The 27,600-nt window shown below is 37.5% G+C and overlaps 1 protein-coding gene across 2 annotated transcripts in view; it reads right to left on the minus strand.

Annotated features, from left to right (window-relative positions):
• Nucleotides 1-27,600, minus strand: part of LOC127424626 (leucine-rich repeat-containing protein 75B-like) — a 42,015-nt gene that overhangs the window by 10,376 nt on the left and 4,039 nt on the right. For both annotated transcript variants that reach the window (XM_051669981.1, XM_051669980.1), the window contains exons 2-3: nt 21,800-21,928; nt 15,317-15,429 (exon numbers count right to left, since the gene is read on the minus strand). In XM_051669981.1, the coding sequence (XP_051525941.1) occupies nt 15,317-15,429; nt 21,800-21,928 (242 nt within the window). The remainder of the gene's footprint in view (nt 1-15,316; nt 15,430-21,799; nt 21,929-27,600) is intronic.

A 27,600-nucleotide genomic window follows, 5' to 3' on the forward strand; every position in this document is an offset into this window, starting at 1 on the left:
GAGAAAAAATGATTAGTCTGCCCTGTTAAACCCGCTTCAGATCTGCTTTATGTGAGGGAGAGGACAAATAGTTATAAAAACAATTATTTTTGGATTTTGAGTGATGTATGTTGTCAAAAGGTTCAGCTTAAACAAATGCATAATTGTGTTTCCTACAAATCCCTTAAAAAAAAAAAAAAGCTTAAGATGGTTTGCTGGTCTTATCTAGTTTAAGATGGTCTACTCTAGCTGGGTCCAGCCTGCCAAACTGTTACTTATCAACTTGACAATCTGAAAAGTGCCCAAATCCCCTCTAAAATCAGTCTGGGAGACCAGATCAAACCAGCAAACCATCTCAGACTGGTTTACGTAGTGTTTTTCAGCAGGGATGGCTTCTAAAGGTTACCAAAATGTAGGAAACTAAATATGCAGTCTTTTCAGTTTGCCACTGCCGCAGGCGTAAAAGAATAATATGAGTAATTTTAATTGTTTATTTTTGTTGCGACCAGGTGTCCGTTTCAATTACAGTCACATCAAGCTCACTTCATGTTTCTTGGCAACCAGCCAATGAGTGACATTCATTTCCCTTACTGTCAGATTTCGTACAATCACAGAGACTAAACATTCTGCTCTCAGCGGCAACTCCAATGTGTGCTCCCTTCACAGCACATTTCCAGTCTAAGAAATATGAGTTTTTGAAATACAAATTGTTCTACTAGGTGTGCTTTTTATAGTGTATTAGTATTAAAGTAGAGTTTTCAATTGATTAAAAAAAATTAATTGCATAAGAGATTTAAATAAATACTATATGCTGATTAATTAATTGATTTCATTACAAATAAGCATATTTAGCATTATTTGCTGAGAAAAGTCCCCAAAGAAAGATATTTTAAAGACATTTTTTGGGGCAGATGAGTAAATTATTGAACAGAATACAAAAAAGCGACTTTAATCAATGGCTGAGACACAGCCGTTCATTTTTGTCCATTTTCATATTTTTCTGAGACCATACATGCCGTAGTTGTAAATCTAGGACTCTCTGGGCTTTTCAAAGATACCAAATGTTTTGGGGTTCGGCCTCGACAACTTCTTTTTCTTGCAATTTAAAAATGCCTGACATCCCAATTCAGCACATTTTAGGGAAAGATGAACATTAGGCGTATTATTTTGTACTTATTATTAAAATGTAATTTCTTGAGATATCAAAGAGCACCTATTAGGGTTTTTCCAAATATTACCTTTCATGTAGTGTGATATATAGCTGTTTGTGAATGTATAAAAGTCTGCAAAGTTTCAAAAATCAAAGTGCACGACAAATGGAGTTATTGACTCCCAAAACAAAGAACCGATTCTGAACACCTGAAATGAGTCGTTAGTAATTCCAGACTTATTTCCTGTACTAACCTACGTAATTTGGTAACAAAAAACCCGCCTCTGGTCTTCACTGGCTGCTCGCGAACAGCTTTGACCCGCCCTCAAACACTACACCAATCACAACAGACTGGGACATCTGACCAATCAGAGCAGAGTAGGCTCTCTGAAAGGAGGTGTTTAGAATGAATCCTTTAGGACAGATCATTGAACGAGTTGTTTTTGTCACTGGGGAAAAAAGGTAATGCTGCAATTTAAATTATGAGCAAATTAAAGTGTTTTTTGACCTTGGATGCATGTAAATCTATTGTATGAGACCTTTAAAACAAAATTAGTCATGTTTAAAAACCATAATAGGTGCTCTTTAATACACATCTCAAGAAAAAAAAAAAATGAGTGCAGGATATGATTTTCCTTTATAAAAGAGGCATTTATTTCTTTGATGCCCTACGTAGGGGACGTCAGGACTCAATTCTTGTGTTTTCACCTATTGGGTGACAATGCAGGTGAATACAGTAAAAGAATAAAAGCTTTTTATGATTTTTAAAACATTAAAACTTATATTTCTATAATATTTGAGATCTGAGATTTCTGTTCCAGAGTGCTGACAAACACTCATTATAATTGAACACCAATTAAAAGCAGGCACTGCTGATTCATATGTATTCATGAGCAGAGGCATAGCAATCATTTCAAAAGTGAGGGGGACATTGATTAGCGCAAAACAGACATTAGTATTTAAGATATATATTTTTATATTAATTAAGTCCAGAATCGACTTTATGCTGCTTTAACAACTAATATTAGGTCAAATTAAAAGGGAACACATGCAATTTAAAAATTTCATTTATCAGAAAGCTTTAGATTTCATACAGCCTACACTATAAAAGGGATCATTTTTTTACATTAAGGATCTATTTCTACCTGATCTAACCTTACAAAATTACTTTTGTTGGTATAACTTAATGTAATCAGGTTGATTCAGTGATATTAAATGATATACATTCATTTAAAAAAAGCAATTAATTGAGATGTTTCCAATACCAATAGGAGTGTTCAGTGTTCAGTGGAGCTCACGTCATCCATTTCCTTTGAGGTAATGGAGTCGCGTACAGGCAAGACAGGGAAGTTTCTGTGAGCAATTTCACAGTTTTTTATGATTTGTCTGTAACCACATACATGAATATAATAAGCATGATGCATGGAAAGGAGTGAGTTTTATTTGTACATTGATAGATCGTTCATCTTGTTAAAGATACTGTATGATGCAATAAGCACTGCTGCAGTTCATATTAAAACACTCTCCCCTGCAGAATGGTTATTTTTAGGGACGATAGAACTGATTCTTTGTCAAATTAGAATGACGTTTTAGAAACCGTTGGCAGTCTGAGTGAGTTTCATGCATAGATTTCGTACACTGATAGATCGTTAATCTGGTTAATGATTAAATGCACTGAGCACTGCAGTAGTTTATATAACAACACAGTGGAATGTTAATTTTTAGAGACAAGAAAACGAATTCCTTGTAAAACTAGAATGATGTCTTAGTTTTGCTGGCAACATTTCTAATCTGTGATAATTAACTGCATTTAAAGATATGGCCAGACGTGCAGTCCACCAATAACGTTAGAGCGACAGCAGTAGGAACGCCCACAAGCGACTTCATAGTACAGAGACTATAGCGACATCAAGCGAAGACGCTGCATGCGTGTACAGGGCTTTAGGGTTTGGATAAAGTAGAAATAGCTCCTTAAGTTAACAATGGCAGGTTACCACTTTTACAGTGATTGTTCCTATCCTAAGATTCAGAGAAAAAGAAGTTTGAAAATTTGATAATGAACATTTGGCTGGACAGTTCAAAAAACTTTGAAGCCTTTTTTCAGTGTTGGCAGATACTGCATTTTGCCTTTGTGGGGCATAATTTCACAGCAAATAGCTACAGAAAAAAAAAACACTCTTTGGGAGAATAACTTTAGATTTTATAAGACTTCTTAAATCAAGATATCATACATCATTTATATGGCTAATTTTAATTTACAGGCCTAATTCAGCAGAGACAATATTTTTTTTTATGCCTTTTTCCTTGTCAATAACCTGTCATTATTGCTGTGAGTGACTCACCCACTGTGATCCAGTGTTGGGTGAAAAGCACAAATTAATTTGCGTGTAAGCATGAGTGCCAAATGCACGTATAATTAAAAGAAAGCTTCTTACGCTTTCAGATGCATACTATAATACCATAATAAGTGAAGTTTAATGTTTTTGTTTACACATATACACAATTTCTGTATGAAGCACGCAACATAAACACATTTGCCCAATGAGAAAGTGCGGGGGACGAATTTTGCTTTTATTGAAAGTGAGGGGAACACCCCCCCTGGCATCCCCAGCGTATTCTACGCCCATGTACATGAGTGCATTAAAAAATTACACCATATAAACATCTTTTATATACATATATATATATATATATATATTTTTAAATTTCATTAAGGCAGTGGTGCAGACTATGTATTAAAGAAGAAAATGAGCTCAAAATTTAAAACTTGATTTTTTAATGGAAAAAACATCCCTTTATTTTCATAGTAACTGGGTCCTGTCGTCCTCTATAGAGGACATTAAATAAAATAGTAATAATATATATATATATATATTTTTTTTTTTTTTTTCAAAAAACAATTATTGTGATATGTTTCTTTTGCCCCAGACAATATATATCTTGACATTAAACAATACATTTTCTAAAACTTTTTTTAGTGGATCTTTTCTAGGTTTGGGTCTGGATCTTGTTTGTTACTGGTAGACTTAGGGGTCATTCACACAAAACATCTTGTTTTCAAAAACAGGTAGAAGCAGCGAAACAAAATGGAACAGAATGCAGATCTCGAGCCAAGTTTTTTCAAGTTGCACTTCCTTCTGCAAAATCCCAATGTTGAACTTATTTTAATGTGTCCTGTGTGAATGGCCCCTTACTCATTATGTACTGCCTGAAAGTTTGTGCCAGTTGTGTTAATCATGTGTATATTGTTTATCACATTATTTTATATAATTGTACTTATCTGCAGTAACCCATTAAATTGACAGCTCCAGACAAAAGTCAAATCAGTGATATAGAAGCATAGAATGCAGTGCATGGATGTTATGAGCGGTCAGGATTTCCTCCTCAGCCCTCATTTTTGTCTCTCCAGGCTTCCCTGAGGTGCTTGTTTCAAGCCTCACACCATTTTGTTTTTACAGAGTCATCAATGATTCAAAATACCTCCATTATTTATTCCTTCCCAATAGGAAATTCTCTCTCCTCTCTATTTCTCTGTGGATTTCCTTTTCTCTCACACATCTTTAAATGCACACTGTATACACAAACTATATTTTAAAATGTTCTTAAGAAAATATGAGTGGTGCTTGCTTGTGCAAAACTCACCACCGTCATGTTGTGGGTGGTTGCGAGGGCTTTGCTATGTAGTCGCATGGGTGTTCTAAATGGTTTTTAGGATGTTTTAGCATGTTGCTAGGTTACTCTGGGTGGTTGCTAGGTGGTTGCTTACTGACCAAAGTCAAAAGAGCCCACTCCCAAGTTTCTATGATATTCCGGAGTCTAGATATCAGATCCTTCCTTCTATGTAAATCTATGGAATTTGTTTTGCTCCTTTTACCATCCACCAAAAAACATAACTCTGATGGCTTGCACACTTATGCTCTAAAGGCAGCACAATTTGAGGTCTTATTCAAGTCTGTAGCACAAAGGGTGCAAAACAAGTTGTGTGCTGAAGTTTTTTAAATCACTAAACACCACTAATTACTGCATAAAACTGAACTTAAATACAGTTTTTCTTTAGTAAAGTTTTCTGTACAGTGATATGTCAAAAATGAATGAATAAGGAGTCGTTTTGTCTTTGGGCTTTTGTGTTGGCAGGCTTGTTCCCTAAAATCAAAAGCACAGGAAACATTACCGTCATACGGAGCATTACTGTCAATACTATGCACAACTGTACCCATAGTCTTGATTTGATGGTAAGATAGCTTCCACTCACAGTACATGAACAAGAGTTTAAATCCATGGATAGTAAGTTCATGTGTCTGGAATCAAAAGCTACTTTCATAAATACAGCCTGACATACAGTAGATTTAGATTTAACCCTTGATTGTTCTGCTTTAACAGTGAAAAGATCTGTCATGACATGAAGCAAGTGTTAAAACCCTAGGAATGTTTGGTTTTATTCATCACCACAACCATGACCAAGCCCACACGGGGTCTGAGCAATGAAAGATTTCTACAAAAAGCATGTCATACATAAAATTCTACATCTCCCCTGCCTCTTGCATGTTTACTTTTTACATAATATATTTTGGATACTTTGATAATGCATTCAGCTACCTATGAGAGTGAAAAATCTCCAATCCATTTACTGTAACACAGTCCAAATTCTGTGAAAGAGCAAATTTTGATCAGCATGAGAAATCTTTACATTAAATACATTATTGCAAATAACTCTCTTCCACCTTTTGTTGGAAAGTCCAAATGATATTACACTATTAGCTTGAGGTTTGTACATTTGAGTTTGTAGTTTTTGTTTTGTGTTTATAAGTTTAAGAAATGTATGGGTCTTAGCAATTGAGAAAAAAAAATTAATCAAGTAATTTGTAAACTATTCCAACTGAACTGGTATATAGAAAGGCAATATCTTTTCTTACTAACTACTGCATTTTATATTATTATAATGGGAAAGTGTCAAGATTGGTTTGCAGTGGCATATACTGTATGCCATTGTATAACTTTACTGTAAAATGCAATTCGTTATTTTTGGCTGCAGCCCTTGTGAAAAAGGGGTTGATGAATCATTAGTCAAAACTTTGTTTCTGTGTCTGTAAAATAACCGGTTTATTAGAAGCTATGTCAGCTTATACTGTATAAACTGTATATAACCTTATACTGTAGGTATAGACATGTGAGAGTAGATTCCTGGAAGTGCTGCTAAGATATTAGAAAATTTAAATGAATATCCTTCAATATTCAAACTACAGCTCAGAGCAAAGCCTTTGGCCTTGTACCTCAGTAGTGTGTCTGTGTAATAGCTGCCTTTCAAGATAGACAAGGGATCTTCACATAGTGTATACTTACATATCTGGCCATGGCTAACTGGAAATATGTAAATAGGCTGTGGACTAGTTTTTTTTTTTTAATGATCTACTTCTCTAAATTGTTAAGATGTTTAATCCAACATGATCACACAGCAAGTTGGCATGTCGTTCCGAGAGTTCCGGTATCCTAGGATCGGCCCCATAATGTTGACTCACCGACAAGCGGCATCTTCGATCAGACATTTTTGCATCATTTACAGTGTGATTACTTTCCCCTGTGGTGCAACCGAAAGTGCGTTGTGTCAGCAGCGTTGAAGATCTGGGTTCGGATACCATGTTGAAACCATGAAGTGATCACGTCCGCATAATCAGTGACGAGTGTGATTCGGAGGTTCCGTTATTACTCTAACATTACATTTTTACACTAATTACTCTGTGCTTCATCGCTGAATGGGTCTGAAAGGCTGTGAGAGGTGAGAGATGAATTTGGTGAATGATGATAGCTTAAGACCAACTAAGCAGATTGAGTGATAGAGAGGAGGACGACAACAGCAAACCAGGAAAAGAGCTCACAAAGGCATGCCTACCACTGCCGTTGGCATGGCAATGGCTGTTTTCTACCTGAGTGTATGCTTTCACACCTTTGATCAGCTTGAGATTCAGACTGACACCCAGCTCCAGGAGCAGATGCTGGGCTGTCTTTTCACAAAGGCCTGTAAACAACACTAACACCATTTCATCTTGGTCTTAACTAAACACAGGTATATAACATCCAGTGTTAGACAAAGACAGCATCACCAACCGCAAGAAAGAAAATCACAAAAGAGGTCTCGATAATATCTCAATTGTTTCTCAAAGACACTAATGAGATTGAAAGAGAGCAAATGGAGACTTTAGATTGATCTGCAGCGGTCTTCTTTAGGCTTCTATTTTTGTTGGTTGGGAGGTGATAAAGTTTTAAGTTTAAAGTTTTTTTGGCTTAAGCTAAAGTGCAAAAAACAAAACAGCTTTTCGTCATTTTCTTCGCTGTTAAAATAGCCAAATCTATGGGATATTACTCAGTGTTTTCCTCTCAGGAATAAATAAGTAACTATGGTAACAGGGCTTTGCTTTCCTCCACGCTAAACCATGCCCCAAATGTGTGACGCATTGCTGACTGTATCTACCCCAACATTGTCTAAACCAGTGCTGTAAGTTTGGGGTGGGACTATCTGTTTATTCATCCAATAGAAGATGGGGGAGTGTTTGAGAAACCTGTTTGAAAACAATCAATACTTTTGCAATTCCGTTTAGTGATGCTGGTAGGGAAGAAATTACACACTTTAGCTTTAACCGTAAATTCTCCGTCAATTACAGATTTTTTTTAAACACTGACGTATAATTCCAAACGCTGTCTGTCATTTTGAAAACCATTTTAACCTAGTGCATTTTAACTTCACTCTCTTTCTCTCACTCTCCCACTGTGTGTGTGTGTGTGTGTGTGTGTGTGTGTGTGTGTGTGTGCCTTGTTTATTGCCTGGTATTAAAGAAACGTTTCGGGTGATCCTATCACAAGTGGAAAGTGAAAGTGACAAGTGGAATGCTATCGGCATCTACACCTGGTAATATGCATCACTTCTGACCAAATGTGCTCAGATTTCAAGGTGTGGGACTCTGAATTCATGACTGCATATGTTAATTATTACGTCAGGGTGTTACTTCATGATAATAAAGTGCTAAAAAGTATAAGAACAAAAATAAAGTGTGAAAAAAGTGGTGTATTGTATCTGCCAATTATACATGCATTTAATCTAAGCACAAACATTACGTTCAGAGCGGAATTCTCAGTTCCGTAAACTTGTGCATGTATGTATGTACATTTTTTCCGACCAGATGGTTATCCTTATAAAACTGCACATAACCGGCAAAGTTTAAAAATCTTGTTTTAGCGCAGCATTTGATTGACAGGAAGAACTTTCATCATAGAACCCCTTGGTTTTCACCACACTCGCTTGGGGAGTCAAAAATCTCCACTGTCATATGTACTGTATACCATTATTATAGACATTATGTACGCCCCTGAATGTAGCCCTAGTAATTATGAAATGAAAACAAGTATGATGGATAAAAGTAGACCATGACGGAAATTTTACAACTCCGGCTGTCAGTGACAGATAAAACAAATTCTAGCGCAACCTCTGATGACAGCTATATGAAAAAGCAACCGCTGAGCAAGGTAATTATCATAAACTAAAACAAAAACAAAATTATTATTATTATTATATTATTATAAGATTATTATTATTATTTACAATTTGGACATTGGAGAGTCCAGCTATCCGACCCACATGCCTGTTTTCCCCATTCTACATTTATATCTTAATATAAATGCTAAAGCTAAAATAAAAACTAAATGTACTAAAAAAAACTATAACTAAACTTAGACTTTAGAAAATATAAAAAAACTTTAACTTATCTAAAACTAAAAAAAGAACTAACAAACAAAATGAAAACTAAACTAAATTGGAGTGACAAATTGAAAATAAAATAGAACTAAAAACTTAATTAAAAATGTAAAAATATATAACAATAAACAATAAAACAACTGAACAATAAAATTGTCCTCTAGACATAATGTTAGGAAAAAAACAAAAATCTTCACCAAAAAAATAATAAATACATGTGGAAGTAAAACAACACAGGCAGACTGACAGATTGTGTATGTGTGTGTGTGTGTGTGTGTGTGTGTGTGTGTGTATGAGTGTGCATGTGTGCTGTCTGGCTCCTGAATCAGTCATCACAGACTGTAGCTTTGGACTGCCAATCAAAGCGACGGGCTCTCTCTAATACAGTTTCACTACAATGCCTGTCTCAGACTTCTGCTCAAGTCCCACACACATGAAAGAAACACACAAAAGAGCCAACATGACATGAGATGCCGCTTCTTTCATCCCTGTCTGTATCTCTCTCTCCCTCTGATTTGCTTTGTCAGACCATCGTCTTCCTCATCATGTAACACACCCTGATTTTCCATTAATCATCTTTGCCTATTGTATAGTTACATTTTCTCTAGTTGCCATCTGTGCAAGTTAGCACACAATGAATTTGAAGAAGCCGATGATGTCTACAAGACAAGAGCAAACTGATGCAGATCCATAAAAAGTGACCAGACACATATAAATCTGTCCATTTAAATACTTTTTCTCATTTCGTTTTTCATTTCCATGTAAATGGAGCTGTATTACGGTGATATGGTAGCTAATAAAACAAGCATCCATTCAGAAAATGAGATCCTTGAATAGTGGATGAAGAAACACTTGTACACATATTTCATTTTTACAGTGTTTGCCAGGCAGCACTGTATTGAAATTCCTCAAACATTCTGGTAAGGGGTTTTTCTAAATGTCTAACCCTTAGTATTAAACTTGAGCAATTACAGTAATTCAGTCGGAGCTGCTTACTTGTAGTTGGTGGGTTGTAAAGAAACAACACAGGATACAAAATTATCTTTTGGGGTTATATTCTGACAGCTGTTTATAAAAAAATAAATAAAAAAAACAGCGGTCGATGGGGCCGAATATATATATATATATATATATAAGGAAATTAAATACAAAAATGAAGTACAAAAATGGAATACGAAAATAAAAACTGGAAAATGAAATCTGGTAATGAAATCTGGTAGAGGCTAATGTTAAATGAAAATACAAACAGGGCATCACCCTACACAAATGCTTCAACACATACTTAATACATGCTTAAACACTCAGTATTTAATGCATTTAAATATTTTCTTTATTCACTCAAAGTATTTTATGCATTTAACAGAGTAAATAATTTCAGCCTAGGTTTGCCATCTGTTCTTTTTGGTTTTATAAATGATATACTATATATAGAAAGTCAAAGACTTTTTTTGTTGTTGTTGCCATCCTGGTTACAGAAGATTTTTTCCGATTTATTTTGTCCATAGGGATTTCATGAAGTAAAAGAGTACTACGACAAGAACCAAGCTGACCAGCCCCGAAGTGAATCACAACACTGCAAACTTTGATTTGAAGCAAAAAAGGACTAAAAAACAATGGCACAAGACTGTAACTGAAGTCTTTCATGAGAGCATGAAGTACAATAATGAAGCATTATGAATGATGCAATCAAATAAAAAGCAATGGAAAAATAAAAAAACAATTGATTAAAAGTTAATTATAATAAGTACAGAATCAATATATTTAAAGTATATTGCAAAATATAGGCCTATTATATAGGTCATTTGCAGTGTGTCATCGTGGAAGTGTACAATCGCTGCAGAGCTCTATTGTTGTGATTTGTTTGCTGCGATTCTCTAATTGGTGGACTTTCCCCCTCAAGATCACAGGTAGTGTACAGTAGTTCTCCACCAAGAATTCCACTATGAAACATTATTTTAAAAAAATTAAATTTGAAATAACATGGATTGATGGCTTCAGTAGAAGCATATACCATCAAATAATGACCTATGAGCTCATTAGTAGGTCTGTCTTTAAAGTTTTAAAGTTATCGTTAAAAAACTATTTACCTATGGAGAAAATGAATTAGAATTTTACTTCTGAACCATACTGTTTTGCTCAGTGGGTCTACTATCTGTTTGTACACTGATTTGTAATAGGTCTTGTCTTCTTTGCATTTATATAACCATTTATAGTAATTTTTATACTGCACAGTGACTGTGTGTTGATTCTTGTGCAACCAACTGAAAACAAGACATGCGCAGTGTCATTGAAGTGAGGTATCTTAATAAGGGCACACCCCAAGCGTGATTGTGAAAGCACCAATGACCACCCCACCCCCCACCTCCACAATATATATCAATATATCTCTTCTCCGTGTGAACTGCAAAGAGGGCAGTGATGTGAGCTACCTCATTTCATGTCATCAGAGATCCGAGGTTAAGTGAGTAACCTTAAGTTCTCTGTCTAACATTCATTCAGTTTCTCACTAAGGGATATAGACAACTTCCATATTGCAGACATGCTGACCGAAGCAGCCGCAGAAACAGAAAAAGATACACCTAAACACATAACTTGATCTAAAACATCTCCCTCTGGGCCCCGCTCTAGAGCTGCAGACAAAGTGAAAGGGAAAAGGTGATATACCATTCACTTTTCTTTATTTTTATATATAAATATGCTTAATGTGTCAAATGTCGAATGTGCCAGCAAGGGTTCTGTCATGTCGAGACTATAAAAACTTAAGAATGTGTGCGTGAGGGGGCCTGGGTAAAGACAATGCGAGTAAAGACACTGACTACCACACCTGGAGTCGCGAGTTCGATTCCAGGGCATGCTGAGTGACTCCAGCCAGGTCTCCTAAGCAACCAAATTGGCCCGGTTGCTAGGGAGGGTAGAGTTACATGAGTTAGCCTCCTCATGGTCGCTATAATGTGGTTCTCGCTCACGGTGGGGCACGTGGTGAGTTGTGCGTGGATGCCGCAGAGAATAGCGTGAAGCCTCCACACGCGCTATGTCTCCGCAGTAACGCTCAACAAGCCACGTGATAAGATGCGCGGATTGACGGTCTCAGACGCGGAGGCAACTGATATTCGTCCTCCGCCACCCGGATTGAGGCGAGTCACTACGACACAACGAGGACTTAGAGCGCATTGGGAATTGGGCATTCCAAATTGGGGTGAAAAAAAAAAAAAGAATGTGTGCGTGAAAGACTGGCTTGGTGTACTGATAATGCTTGCAGCTCACACACCCATTTTGGTGTCGTGAAAGCAAGCAACAAAGCTGTCTTTAGGGAAAGCATTTTCAGAGAAATGCCTTCCAAGTTTCAAAAGCAGCTTGAGAATGTGCCTTCAGGACCACGGACAGGTCCCAATGTGGAACCAACAGTTTGGATACCAGGTAAAGCCGTCGAGCACCTTTCATATATTCTATAATGTGGTTCGTTCTCGGTAGGGCGGTCTCAGACGCAGATGCAGCTGGGATTCATCCTTCGCCACCTGGATTGAGGCAAATCACTATGTGTCCACAAAAACTTAAAAGTACATTGGGAATTTGGCATTCCAAATTGGGTGAAAAAGGGAAAAATCCCCCCCCCCCCCCATATTTTTTGGACATGTACCATGGTATTCTTTAAAGAAGCTTGGAGTACCATGTAAATAACATGAATACGGTACATGAATATGGTAATTATTCAGTACTATGGCCTTTATATCAAAGTATCATGGTGTTACCATTTACATTTACGCATTTGGCAGATGCTTTTATCCAAAGTAACTTACAATGCATTCATTGTATCAGTATGTGCATACCCTGGAAATCCAATCCTGTTGTTAGCGCCCAGCTTGGCCAGCTGAGCTACAGGAGCACATTTGGTACAATTGCTGTACTATGGTACATGCCATAGTACTTTTGATAGAGACATGACCTCCTTCAAAATGACCATACAGTTACAGTCACTTATGTTTAGCGACTCTTCATTATACATGAGAATTGCTGTGTGAAAATATCCCTCTCTCTCTGTCTCTCCCTCTCTCATGCGCTCATTGCTTTATCATCCCCTGAGAGTCTAAAGGTAATGGAGCAGGGCAGCATGGTTAATTCAGGATGTGGAAAAACTGTATTGAGCAGAGGCAATGGATTCAGGGTACCCATAATGGCCATGTGGGCGGAACACATACAGACACACATTTCCTCTGACATTACAGCTAACTTTCCTTTTCAACAAACACACAGATGCACACACATTGGATCCTCTGCCACCATTGATTGGTGCTTGCATTACACAAACACTTGCGACTCTAATAAATTAAAAACATGAGTGAAAAAGGAAACAATGAATCAGTTTTCTCTGCTGGAAAGACCAGCATGAATTTACATTCTTGTTCAGACTGGTTTGGTGCTGATCTAGATGGAGTACCAGCATAACCACGCTTTTGACTTGTTAAAAAAAAAAAGATCTTTCTGAAGAGGTTGGTTGACAAAAGCAGTCTTGCTGGTTAAGTTTGTAAAAAACAAAACAAATGGGGATACCAGCACAACAGCATCCCATGCTGACAACAAGCAATTCTGGGTTTTCTTTTCAGCAGGGTTATTTTGGATAACTGCGGTTCGGTTCAGTTTTATGGAGTATTTTGAACCCAAGCTACATAGGGCATTTGCAGTATCGTTTTCAGACAGTACTTGCCATATTCGGCACCAGCGCAGTCAGAAATGCTCTACTAATCAATAGCAGAGATGAAGGGGGTTGAGATTAATGGGCCAGCAGAGACGAGCCAAACAAGCTCTAATTTGTTCCACTCATCTATAATCACACTGTCTGAAACTGCAACCATATTTCTCAATAAATCATGAAACAGATCTGTAGTGTATGCACATTTTTGTAAATATAAGCAAAGGAAAAAAGGATAAAAAGAAAATCTAGATATTTTACACATATATACATGTATTTCTTAATACAACAATATATCATAATTAAAATTTCTCAGTACATAATATACAGATGTGTAAGAAATAACTGATAAAGGACCACTGAAATATTGAAAATTAAAGCACACCCAAGGTGGTAATGTAGCAAAATGAAGAGGACCATTTATTCTACTTAAATTGTGTTTACCACATGTACGTGTGTTAATCTCAAGATATTTTTCATCCCTAAAAAGCTGAGGGGGGGGATGGATTTTCCCCTTTTTCTCCCAATTTGGAACGCCCAATTCCCAATGCGCTCCAAGTCCTCGTGGTCGCATAGTGATTCGCTTCAGTCCAGGTGGCGGAGGATGAATCCCAGTTGCCTCCGCGTCTGAGACAGTCAACCAGTGCATCTTATCATGTGGCTTGTTGAGCGCGTTGCCACGGAGACATAGCGCGTGTGGAGGCTTCACGCCATCCACCGCGGCAACCACGCTCAATTCACCACGCGCCCCACCGAGAACAAACCACATTATAGCGACCACGAGGAGGTTACCCCATGTGACTCGACCCTCCCTAGCAACCGGGCCAATTTGGTTGCTTAGGAGACCTGGCTGGAGTCACTCAGCACGCCCTGGGATTTGAACTAGCGAACTCCAGGGGTGGTAGCCAGCGTATTTTACCACTGAGCTACCCAGGCCCCCCTAAAACGCTTTTTCGTTTTAAAAGTGTTTTTTAGAATCAAGAATCTTAAAAGTAACTCGGGAAATATCAAATTCTATTTGCCTTACCAGTGTCTTTGTCTTTTATCTGATTATTGTGCTATAGTGGGCTGTTTGGCTGTTTAAAGTTGTTAATTTGAAACTGTGTTACAACTCTGAAAGAACATGGCAGTGATATGCAGCTGTCCAAAAATGGTCAACAAACCCGGAAGTACTTAATAGCTATGCAGTTATAAAAAGTAATACATTAAAAAATCTAAATAAAAGACATATTACGCTCTGTACATAAAATCGTGCTATTCATTCAAGTAACACAATTCACCTTTTTACATGGATATGTCCATAGAGGTCAGTGGATGCACGGAACACAGAGCCCCTTTGAAGCTGTGCTCTCAAATGGACGGGACTTCGCATTAAATAGAAAATAACTGAAACGTTGATGTACATGACTAATAGCAAATGAAATGTAAAATCACCACTGAGCTTAGTGTTCAGCAGCTCTGAGATCCACACAGTTATTTACAACCTTACGTGACACATTTATTTCAGCTTTCATAATCTGATATTTTGCTTTATTTGTTTCAAAAACAATTTTCAGCTTAGTTAATTATTTTCGTTTAGTAATTCCACAGTTTGAGCGGTAGTTTGAGCAGCTTTGGAGGCAACATTGCAGATATTCAAAACCATAATCTGTACTTCCCCACTTTTAAAAAGCACTAGACGCCACTGCTATACAAGCACTTTTTGGTGTTTTGTTGGTATAAAAGGAGGACAGTTATAAATCGGCGGATGTCTCACCAGGCCTGGGCCTTTCTCCGGGTCATGCTTTTTCTAAGCCACTTGGAGTGAGGGGTCAGATGGTAGATGAGCTGCCTGCAGATCTTATCAGATGACTTCAGCATGTCTGAGTCCTAAGAGAACAACATCAATAGAAAAGCATAATAAGGACAGAGAAAGAATTTTTTGATTAAAGTTGTCCAAGATAAATGTGGAGCCCGGGGTATCAACTTCTCATATTCTGCTAGTCAACACAATATAATGCCCTAGATAAAGACAGTTTCTTATTGTGATAATTTTTTTCAGAAGTCTGACACACTATTTAGATCTCATATTTAAATTTGATTCAGATAAAAAATTAATTTGGAACTTAATCTTCCTTAAGATAAAACAAAAAACAAAAAACACTAATCTAGTATCAAATCCAGATCAGCTACATCATCTTCATAATTTTTCCCTCTGCAATCTTGAAGACTTATCTACCTTTAGAAGCTCGTGGTTTTAGAGTGATGGCAGCCTGATGCTCTGAATCATAAAACACTTTCGAATGTGCCAGCCAAATGTTATTTCTCAGGCACCAAGATGATTAATTCAAATAGTCTATCAACCAATAGCTTATTTGTGGAGGCCAATCTGTCTTGTTATATGAACAGAAATGAAAATTCAGTCATCATTTACTCAGCCACAGGTCAAACCTGTATAACTGTATGACTTCCTTTCCTCTGTGGAACACAAAAGAAGATATCAGGGAGAATGTCCAGCTGCTCTTTTACAAACAATGAATTTTTTCATCAATGTAAAAAAAACAACCAAAAAAAAAAACACTATAAAAGAGTAGTCCATATGATTTTTGCACTGCGTTTGGCTAAAGTATTGCAGCATGTTGTTTGGTTGAACATACATGACGTGTGATCATACGTTAGTGAAGCAGTAACACACCTCCATAGAGTTACCTTCAAAAGTAGTCTGTGCCATTAAACTGGATGTGTCATTATTCAGGTAAGTTACAATAAATATATTATAGGTTCTCTCAGTAATTTTTTTCCTCATTTAAATAGTAATATTAAAACATATGTATGAAATCATGACCACTCTTGTGAGATGAAGAGTTCAGTCATATCAGTAACCTTATAAAAGTTATTTTATTCTACATGGGGCGGGGGCACCCTCATGGGGACAGCCATGTTAGGATCACATGACCAGCTGAATACTACTTGCTTAATCTCAGTTACTGCCCTGTTATTGAAAACGTTCATCCATGGATAAAATAATCCTGGTTTACTGTTCATAGTGAATTTCTACAATGGCATTCGTAACTGAAAACTACTGTGTTTGAATGACGCAGCATCCAGGCCACTAGGTGTCACTGTAAGCCAATGCAAGTCACTTCGACATACTTCAAAAAATTACTGAGTGCACCTTTAACTTATTTGCTCAGCAAGATTCTCTTCAAACTCTTGCTCCACCATGAAAGTAGTTGAATTGGAAGACAAAACTCACAGTAGAAGCACACCAATATCCGCTACAGCACTCCTTGCGGCAACACTGAGAATGCAATGCTACTTGCGTTGTATTATAAATTGCATTCTGACACATTTTGGAATGAAACAATGCACAAAATTGAGCTTGTGTAGCAAGAAGCGCCAATGCTTAACATTTACATATTTGTGTAGAGTATGTTTTGGGCCTACTGTAAGCTTCTGTTCTAAAGCCATATGGCAGTGTGAGGAACTGACACAAAGCTGGTCCTTTTTTGTTTTGAAAGTCACTTGTCACTGTACACTTTAGTTATATAACTAATTAACTGTCTTTAAACCTGTGCTGCCATGTACACTATATTCTCTGTAACGTGTACAAGAGAGAAGTCATAAGGGCTTTTATGATTTCAACATGCTATTGGCTGAGGAACCTTAAACTTCTTTGCCCGTTCTAACACATTAATACTTTTAAAAATCCTCTTCAAATCAGTGTTAATTTCAGAGAAGATCAGTTTTTATTGACATCTTTTCTATACAATGCCAACTGGATACTTGTAGATGCTAGTTATAAACAGATCGTGTATGATGTGACATTGATGGCACAGTTTAAAAAACCCAGCTTAAAAATTTAACAATTTGTGTTGCTCTGGATCTCTGCTGAGGATTAATATGTCACAATCCAATCAGACTCTCTAAACCAAAATTTGACTGCTGCTTTTCCTTCTGTTAATAACTTGTACCATGCTTAGATGGAAATCTAAGGACCTCCTACTGGGGCTGTCGTTGACGGTTTCACATTCTGAGATGCAAAACTGATCATGCAGACAGAACACAGCAAACTGTAGGAGGGGAAATAAGTTGTGTTTATGTTAAGGTTAAACCAATGCAGTATTTTCATTGATTCAATACATTTAGGAAACCAATACAAGGGATGTGCACGGTTACCGTTTTTAACATTCGGTTAACGTTTCACAAATAGTTAATCGGTTTTTCGTCTGGAGTTGGGATGCGGGAATAAAGAACATTTATTGTAATGGAATTTCCTCAAACATTACTCAAAACAGCAGCAAATAAAGTGCACAGTGAGCTATGAGCCTAAATAGCACAATATATAGATCTTCAAATTATAAAATCTCACATTAAACTCAAACAAAAATAATTAAACTGTCACTGCATGTATATGAGCTCCAAGAGGGAGTGAACACAAGTATTGTCAGGTGGGTGGAGTTACACTGCTGCGGTTAAATAGTCTCTTCAGGGTGCTTTGATATTTAAATGGTTTAAAATTATAATTAGAACTTGTCTAATTATCATATGTATGCACACCAGAGCAAAAGGGGAAAAAAACACTTTCTTACCATTTATAAAGCACTGAATCTTGGTGAAAAACAACCTGGAATCATGTTTAATGGTGTAACAGTCACATTAAGTCCTCTTTGAAACCTGAGCTTCTTCAGAAAGCAGCACAACGCAGCACAATGAATGAAACAATGCAAGTGTTTATTTGGTGTCTAAAAATGTGGCCATCTTGAGTGAGATGCTTTAGGAAAAAACAGTGGGATTCAGCGCAACAGTCAAAGACGCCCGTCCAGCGCGTGTAAACAGTATATAAAAAAACAACACAGAAGCACAGAAAAGCATGTTTGAACAGCCCCTAACTCACCCTATACTTAAAACACTGACCCAAAACCCAAAGGTTTGTCGGAACTCGATGATTTTGGGTCAGGTTGAAGACCTATATGGCACGTGTAGAATAACCAAATCAGTTTGGTATTCGAATAGCGCCGCATTGCACGGTTAACCGAATGTCGACTATCCGTGCACATCCCTAACCATTACCCTTCACTTCTCCTTATTGTAACGCAAAATCCAAAAACAGGGGCTGTCAAGCTCCAAAAAGGAAAATAATGCACCATAATAGCACCATATATTAGTTCATATAACTTGTGCACTATATTCCAAGTCCTCTGAAGCCATATGATAGCTTTGTGTGTCATTATTCACTGTAAATCTTGCCTTGAAAATCTAGCTTGAAAGCCAAGGTCAGCATTCACTTTCACTGTATGGAAAAAGAGTAGCCTAAAGAAAGGAGTCAAAGGTCTGAAATGAATTAAAGGTGAGTAAATGATGACAGAATGTTCAATTATAGGTAAACTGTTCCTTTATTGTCTAGCATCATCTCAGACCCCTTTTCTAGCAATCTCTCTCTGGTCTGGTATACACTGGCAACCAAATGTTTGGAATAATGTACAGATTTTGCTCTTATGGAAAGAAATTGGTACTTTTATTCACCAAAGTGGCATTCAACTGATCACAATGTATAGTCAGGACATTAATAACGTGAACAATTACTATTACAATTTGAAAAAACATTTCAGAACTTCTTAAACTACTTCAAAGAGTTCTCAACAAAAAATCCTCCACGTGCAGTAATGACAGCTTTGCAGATCTTTGACATTCTAGTTGTCAGTTTGTCCAGATACTCAGGTGACATTTCACCCCACACTTCCTGTAGCACTTGCCATAGATGTGGCTGTCTTGTCGGGCACTTCTCACGCATCTTACAGTCTAGCTGATCCCACAAATGCTCAATGGGGTTAAGATCCATAACACTCTTTTCCAATTATCTGTTGTCTAATGTCTGTGTTTCTTTGCCCACTCTAACCATTTCTTTTTTCTGTTTCAAAAGTGTTTTTTCTTTGCACCCCTGAGTCTTCTCTTTACTGTTGTACATGAAACTAGTGTTGAGCGGGTAGAATTCAATGAAGCTGTCAGCTGAGGCATGTGAGGCATTTATTTCTGAAACTAGAGACTCTGATGTACTTATCCTCTTGTTTAGTTGTACATTTGGCCTTCCACATCTCTTTCTGTCCTTGTTAGAGCCAGTTGTCCTTTGTCTTTGAAGACTGTAATGTACACCTTTTTATGAAATCTTCAATTTTCAGTTTCTAGAGAAAGCTGTTTCTTTTTTGCCATTTTTGACCTAATATTGACCTTAAGACATGCCAGACTATTGCATACTGTGACAACTAAAAACAAAAACAAAGACAATGTTAAGCGTCATTTAACAAACCAAATAGCTTTCTGCAGTGTGTGATATAATGGCAAGTGATTTTCTAGTACCAAATTAGCAATTTAGCATGATTACTCAAGAACAAAGTGTTGGAGTGATGGCTGCTGGAAATGGGGCCTGTCTAGATTTGACTTTTTTCAAATAGTGATGGTGCTGTTTTTTTACATCAGTAATGACCTGACTATACTTTGTGATCAGTTGAATGTCACTTTGGTGAATTAAAGTACCAATTTCCTTCCAAAACAGCAAAATCTGTACATTATTCCAAACTTTTGGCCACCAGTGTTTATGAAATCCAGCCACTGTCACTTGCAGAGCAGTTCAGGTTGAAACGTAGTTTCCTAGTGACAGCTTCCATACAGTCCAATAGCCTATACCGAGTCTAACACTGAGCTTGCAGTGTCTTTAGATAAGTATCTGAGGATATGTTACAAACCGACTCCCTGTGAGACTCACAACAAGATCTCCATCTAATTTAATTCATCTGCTCTTAAACCCAGCAGCAGCCTCAGGGTTCTACAACTACATTAATCTTAGGAGAGGAAGAAAAATCTGCATAATAGTATGCATAATCTTTAAAGGGCAAGAATATGAGAATGATAAGCAAGCAGACTTTAGTTTGCATTTGAGGGAGTAGAGTTTCTATTGTGCCCTGCAGCTGGTAAGGCTTACAATCAAGACTTAAGCAGGAAATCGGTCTCAGTGGAATGCTCTGTCATGCTGATTCAAAGATCTTTAGATAGCTGTTGGGTTACCTTAAAGACATAAAGACCCAAAAATAAAATATCTATTATCATTTACAAACCCTTGTGTCATTACAAACCCATATGACTTTCTTTATGGAAAATCTTTCTTCTACAGAACACCAAAGGAGATGTTCAGCAGAATGCCTAAGCTGCTCTCTTACATACAATGAAAGTGGATGGAGACCAGAAGCTGTGAAGCTTCAAAGGAAACAAAAAAGGACCATAAAAGCATCATAAAAGTAGTCCATATGGCTCATGCACTATATTCCAAGTCTTCTCAAGGCATACGATAGCTTTGTGTGAGGAACAGACTGAAATTTAAATAATTGTTTACTGAAAAGCTTGCTTGAAAGCAGTGAAAAGAGAAGCTTTAACATTCTGCTTCTCCAGAATGGAACACAAAAGGAGCTTTTCTTCAAAACAGAAAGTAATATGTGTTTCAAAAGACATATGGCTGAATAAATAATGAAAATGTTGAATTTTTAGGTGAACTATTTCTTTAAGGTGAATTCGGTTTTGCTAATCTTCAGTCATACCATACCTTCAGATCATCAGTAGATGTAACTGTGGCGCGGTTTGCGAGTGAGAAAGCAATCAGTACTCGGGTCAGCACTTGTTCAGGAAGTAATATAACTTGTGTATGCATTTTAAGCATGATGACATCATCAGCTGCACAAAAACAAACACACACATACACAATGAGTGTACTCAGTGTGCAACCATCTGCGTCCTCAAAAAAGATGGTTTGTGAGCATCCGAAATAGTTGCCTTCTCCTGGACATGCACAACTGCTGAATTACGGCATGCGTCACACAGAGGCGCAAGCTTCATTCGCTCTGGTGTGTATAATGACACCAAATGAATAAATGAACCAGGAACAATCACACTTGGATTCGGACCACAGCAAACGTGCCCAGATTGAAAACCACCTAAGATTTGAATGAGCAGACAAAACCTATCCTAATAATGCATTTTGGTTCAAGTTTAAGATGAGTGAAAATAAAAATAGGCGTCTTATTTGTGTCTTGTGTCACATCACAAAGACAATGAGTCATGTCCAGAATACTAAATTGCTTGTGAGCTCCATTTGATGGCTGCAATAAATCAGTACAACTAATCACTATGCAAATACATTTTTTTTCTTGACTTTTAAATAGCAATCAAAAAGCGAAGAAATTACACAGTCGAGGGAAATTGGGTGACTCACCTTCTTTGGGCACTGCATGTCTCTGGCCAGGCTCAGCAGGAGCTCGTGAGAAATAGGGTCCACCAGATTTAGAAAGGATGCGTTCTTATAGAGGATATCATTGAGTGATGTACCCTCTAAACCTAAGTCCTGAAAACAGAAAAAGAGAGCACATATTTATCAGCTCCATCTCATTTAGGTCTTACTTATACTGTGTTTTCTGGTAATTTCACCACGCATGCCTCTGCATTACACAAAACTTTAATATTGTCTTTGTTACATTTACCAGATGCTTTTAACCAAAGCCACTTACAACACATTTGAGCTATATATTATTGTTCTTTTCTTTCTTTTTTCCAGTAATTTTTTGTTGTTGTTGTTCCCTGGGAATTGAATCCATGACCTTTGCTTTTCTGACGCTGTGCTCTACCAGTTGAGCTACAAGATCCTGTTAAATACTTTTTCAATTTGGTACCTTTCAAAGTGGATAATCTAAAAGACAGCATAACTCTCCATGTATTATACAACCTTGATTCAGATAGACAAGAATAGCTCTAGAATGACAAGATTGAGGTATTTCACTAAGACAGCCGTAGACTTTCTAGTGGAGAGGGGATTATGAAACTGCCTCCATTGGATTATTAATATTCAGAGACCAGATGCTTTTATCCATGGTGACTTGCATATTCTGATCAAAACAGGTTTTTGCACTTTGTGCGGCTGGAGTCTGCATGCTTAAATGTGTTTAGCTGCAGGGAAGGAGATGCCCACACCTACCCACCTTTCTGTCACAGACTTTCTCCATTAATCCATCCAACACAGAACATTTTCTCTTTTCTTCCCTTTATCATGTGCTGTATCTCATATACACTTCCCACAAAAAAAGGGGAACACAGGGGTCACTCCATAACTTTTAACTGTGTGTGGACTGTATGTAGGCCTGCTGAAAAGACCAGCTTAGGCCAGCATAATTTCCATACTTGTACAGGCTGGATTATGTTGCTTAGTGCAGATTTGATGTGGATCTAGCAAGTCTCGCGATGCTAGACTTTTGACAACGCACCTTCAGTTGGGTTCAGTTTATAAAACATGTATTCCTCTACACTGTATTACTACAGTCAGAAGAAAAAAAAATGCCAAATTTACTGTTGCTCCCTCAGCAGTTGACTATTTTTTTTTTTTTGTTTGTTTGTTTTTTTATTGATGCCTGGGTAATATTACAACAAATAATAATGTTATAAATTTGCTCTAGATTATAAAAAACTGAAAATATAAATATGTTTGTCCTATTTCCACTAATCACAATCTGAAGAAAGGGTCCATAAAAGCCTATTCCGGCCAAGAACTGCCCAGTAGGAGACCGCCTGACTGACATAAACGTCACAGTTTGTTTGTTTTTTATGTGCTATTTAGAAATGGCTTTATCTGACTACACTACAATACTAGATTGCCGTTGAAAATTTAATTAAAATAACTTCATCACAGTCTTTGCAAATGGTTGTACAGACAACACATGAAAGATGTGTGGAAAATGTGTGCAGATTTTGAAATGTAAATGTATGTGCGTCCAAAAGTAATAAGTGCTAATTACAGCTTATTTTACAGATATAATTCAGAAAATGAGGCAAAAATACAGTTCTACTTGTGATATCTAGTTACCTTGATACTAAGTGGTACAGTGTTCACCAGCAAAATTGAACTGATCAAGCTGATTGACCAGCATGGTCTTTTTGGAAAGCTGATTGGCCATATTGTCTGCAAAAATGCATGAAGTCTGGTGTCTATAGGGTTAAACTGTGTGCAAGAAATGTAAATGTCAATAGTGTTCTATGAGATTCAGACAGCGAGTGAGAAGAATATGAAAAAAGGGCATAACAAGATGTTAAGAAACAGTTATGTGCACACACACACACTTCTCAAAGGATGAGAAAGCTGGATATGTGTGTGTGTGTGTGTGTGTGTGTAGTATCTAATGATCCTTGACTCTTATAATGATCATCTTTATTCTCAATGTGTCATCACACTAATGGACATCATTTTAGCTTAGTTTGAGCATTAGTTTAAACACACAAAGAGAACCAACTGTAACGAATGAGGCTGGTATCCCTTCAGCCGACCACCAGAGGAAGCCCTCTCCCGAATACTGACACTGTACCATTTCTTCTATGGTTACTTCCTGTTTGAACCATATAAATAGCCATGCTCTTCCATTGTGACTTTGCGAAGTATCGCCAGTTTCACTGCCTTATCAAGTGTCATTTTCGTTGCCTGTTTATTTGCCTACTTGTTATGACCATTGTGCCTGTTTCACTGGATTACCGTTATTGGATTACTGTTTTGCTCTGTTTGCCTGGTTGGACTGATTACCTGTGTAACGGCTACTTTGCCTGCTTCAACAATTACATCTCTGCCTAGTGTCTTGGATTTGTTTGCTGATTATAATAAACTTATTGCATATGGATTCTACCTCTGCCTCCATGTCGAGTCCTTACACCAACAACATTACCCAAAAATATTAGTGACAGACAGCTACTGATTACACATTCCTACCCTAATTTAAAGCTGAAGTGTGTAATTTTTTAGTTAAATACTTTCTCTTATCTAGTTTAATATGCAGAGACATCTATGAGTAAGCCATTCATTTGTTACTTTTTCTGAAAAGTATAAACACTGTAGCTATGTGGTGTTAAACAAACATTGCTCTGTTGGTTTGACCATCTGGTTTGGTTTGATGGGAAACTGTTTGAAAACTGTGATTATTCTTGCAATTCCATTTGGTGACACTAGTGGCACAGAAATGAAATACTTCAGCTTTAAGATCATGAAAACCTTATGATCTTAAAAAAAACCTTGAAAATAATTCCTGTTCCTGTCGACACAAATTCCAGTTTCTGTGACATCTAAGAATTCCAATTATAGTATCTCTATGACAACCCTTTTGAGAAAGAGACTGTGGTAAATTGCCAAGCGGTGGCTGTCGGCCACCTCAAGTGACATCATGCAAGATCTGTGGCTGTCAACTTGTTTTCTTGTCCTGCTAGATGGTATCTAGATCCAGTATGCCAAGTGTTTTTCATCACTGTGAAATCACCACCAGCCCTGTCACCAAGACATACAGTATATCTCTGTAGTATCTGTCCCTTCAAAGTCCACTCTAATTCTGTAAGGCATTGATAACAGCTCAGAAACATGAGACCCATTTTCAATTCTCTGTTTCTTGATAATGTGCGACAGTCTTAGAAAAGGCTTAGAGTGCACACAAAGGAGCTCACCATGGATCTCAGGTGGCATGCTTGTCCCAGCATAGGTATCCAAGACTATCTCTGTGTGTTAATTAAAAAACTCTCTGCTCTGGGATGTCACATTCTCAATGTAATTAACAGCACATTCTGAGATAGGGACACACTGAAAATAGGACTGTAAAAGCAGAAAAAAACTAAGTGACGATAACAAACAAGCCCTTATGTGGATTTTAGAGCTTCAAATTTTTGGCACCCATTCACTTACGTTGTATGGACCTACAGAGCTGAGATATCTTCTAAAAAAGCAAATAGTGACAGCAGCCATATCACCCTGTAGCTCAAGACTGGTTGCCAACTGAAGCTAAGCAAGGTTGAGCCTGGTCAGTACCTGGATGGGAGACCTCCTGAGGAAAACTATGTTTGCTGCTGGAAGAGGTATTAAGGAGGCCAGCAGAGGGTGCTCACCCTGCAGTCTGTGTGGGTCCTAATTGCCTCAGTATAGTGACAGGGATACTATACTGTAAAAAGGCACCATCCTTCGGATGAGATGTTAAACTGAGGTCCTGACTCTTTGTGGTCATTAAAAATCCTAGAGCACTTCTGGTAAAGAGTATGGGTGTCCTGGCTAAATTCCCCCCATTGGCCCTTCTCAATCATGCCCTCCTAATAATACCCATCCACTAATTGGCTCTATAACTCTACTCTCTCCTCTCCACCAATAGCTGGTGTGTGTTGAGCATACTGGTGCACTGTGAATGCTGCACACTGGTGGTGGTTGAGGAGAGTCCCCTGGTCACTGTGTAAAGTGCTTTGAGTTTAGTGTCAGAAAAGTGCTATATAAATGTAACATTCATTCATAGTTGTTTTGTGTGATGTCACCATTAAGATGATCTGTCTCTGCTTTGGTCAAGTTGGCCCCCCTTAATCACACAGCACAAACATGCTCAGTATCAGCAGCTTATCGGTTCTCAGCATGTCAGACATGTCTAAAAGATGCGATTCTCAGTTCAGTTACTGTTGACTCGAGAACTGTTGTGACCGGAACGCTCAGTCTGATTTGTGAACTAGTTGGAATTCTTCATTGCAAAGAAGAGTTAGGAAAAGCAGATATCACCAGTTCTAGGATCATATTACTCCCAGTTATTGACTCATTTTGAATCCGAGTGTCAGACACATCCGAGAGACAGGTAAAGATGGAGTAACTTCAGTGTTGATCAGTGCTGACTCGAGATGCAAACTGTTTCAAAAGATTCAGTCCGATTTGGTGAACTGGTTCAACTCATTCACTGAAAAGAACAATTTATTCACGAACCAGAAATCACTATAACACTTTCTCAGTTCTCCTTGTGCATGTGCATATATGCATTACTGTGGAGAAATACATTTATTTTTATGAGTGACCTAGAATCAGTTATAATCTTCATTATTTAAACTGTGTTACTCTATGACCTAAAGTATGACCTAAATTTGAGTGCATTCAATTCAAATGATTAAGTTGAAACAACAACATTTAAGTAGCAAATCTGAGTTAAGTCTACTTGCATCTAGTTCCCTTAACTCAAATAGTTAAGTTCATTCTATATGAACACCAAGTTAAGTGAACTTAATTACGCAAGGTTTGGAGAGGCCATAATTAAATTAAGGGAACAAGTTAACTCAATCAATAAAGTCAACTTATTAGGGTTTTCTGTGTAAAATAGCAGCATTGGCTCAACCAATTGCTTGGGCGATGGACTATCTATTTGTTCGAACAACGGAGGACAGGGAGTGTACAGGAAAACATGTTTGAAAACTAGGGATGCACCTAAATGGAATTTCTGGGCTGACCCAAATAACCGATAACATATTTTAATTTTTTTGCGTTTTAAACTTTTAAATTGGGCTGCTAGCTAATAAATTAATCACTACTTTCTTGAAACAAAATTGTTGTTGTTTAAAAGGTTGGAATCTGGGCTTCACTAGAGACTATTTAGCAGAGATGGGCCACTTCTATTAAAATGAATGGGAGAAATTGGAATGCCCAACCAAGAAGCTCTAGCACCCAACGGTCAATGGATGTAGAAAGGAGGTAATGCCTTACAGGTAAAAGAGACATCACCTTTTAGATACAGACATCAGCTGTCAATCATCTCGAGAATGTGCATGCACATTAGCTATACAAGCCGGGAAAATTGCGTTTTTAGGGTAATCTGAGGTAAAGAAGCACAATTTATGATAAGAGTGTTGTCAGATTTTACTGCTGATTTGAAATATGTTCTTTGATCGTAATCTTGACCAACCATTTTTGAAATTTTGTTGTTTCCCCATTCAAGTAGAAAGGAGCTGCACTGTCATGACTGGAAATAGTCTCCCGGGAGCGTTCCAAAGATGGCTGCCAGTGGACTGACTTGCTAGAAAAACTTTGGCATCACACTATCTGCAAAATTTAGATTTTCCCCATTAACAACCAATAATATATCAGCCGGCGATATATTGTGCACCCATATTAAAAAAAATTCATATTTTTGCAATTCTGTTCGCCAACACTAGTAGTGCAGAAATTACAAACTTCGCCTTTAAAGAGCACCTATTATGGTTTTT

The sequence above is a fragment of the Myxocyprinus asiaticus genome, chromosome 33 (genome assembly GCF_019703515.2).
Source record: "Myxocyprinus asiaticus isolate MX2 ecotype Aquarium Trade chromosome 33, UBuf_Myxa_2, whole genome shotgun sequence".
Taxonomy (NCBI): Eukaryota; Metazoa; Chordata; class Actinopteri; order Cypriniformes; family Catostomidae; genus Myxocyprinus; species Myxocyprinus asiaticus.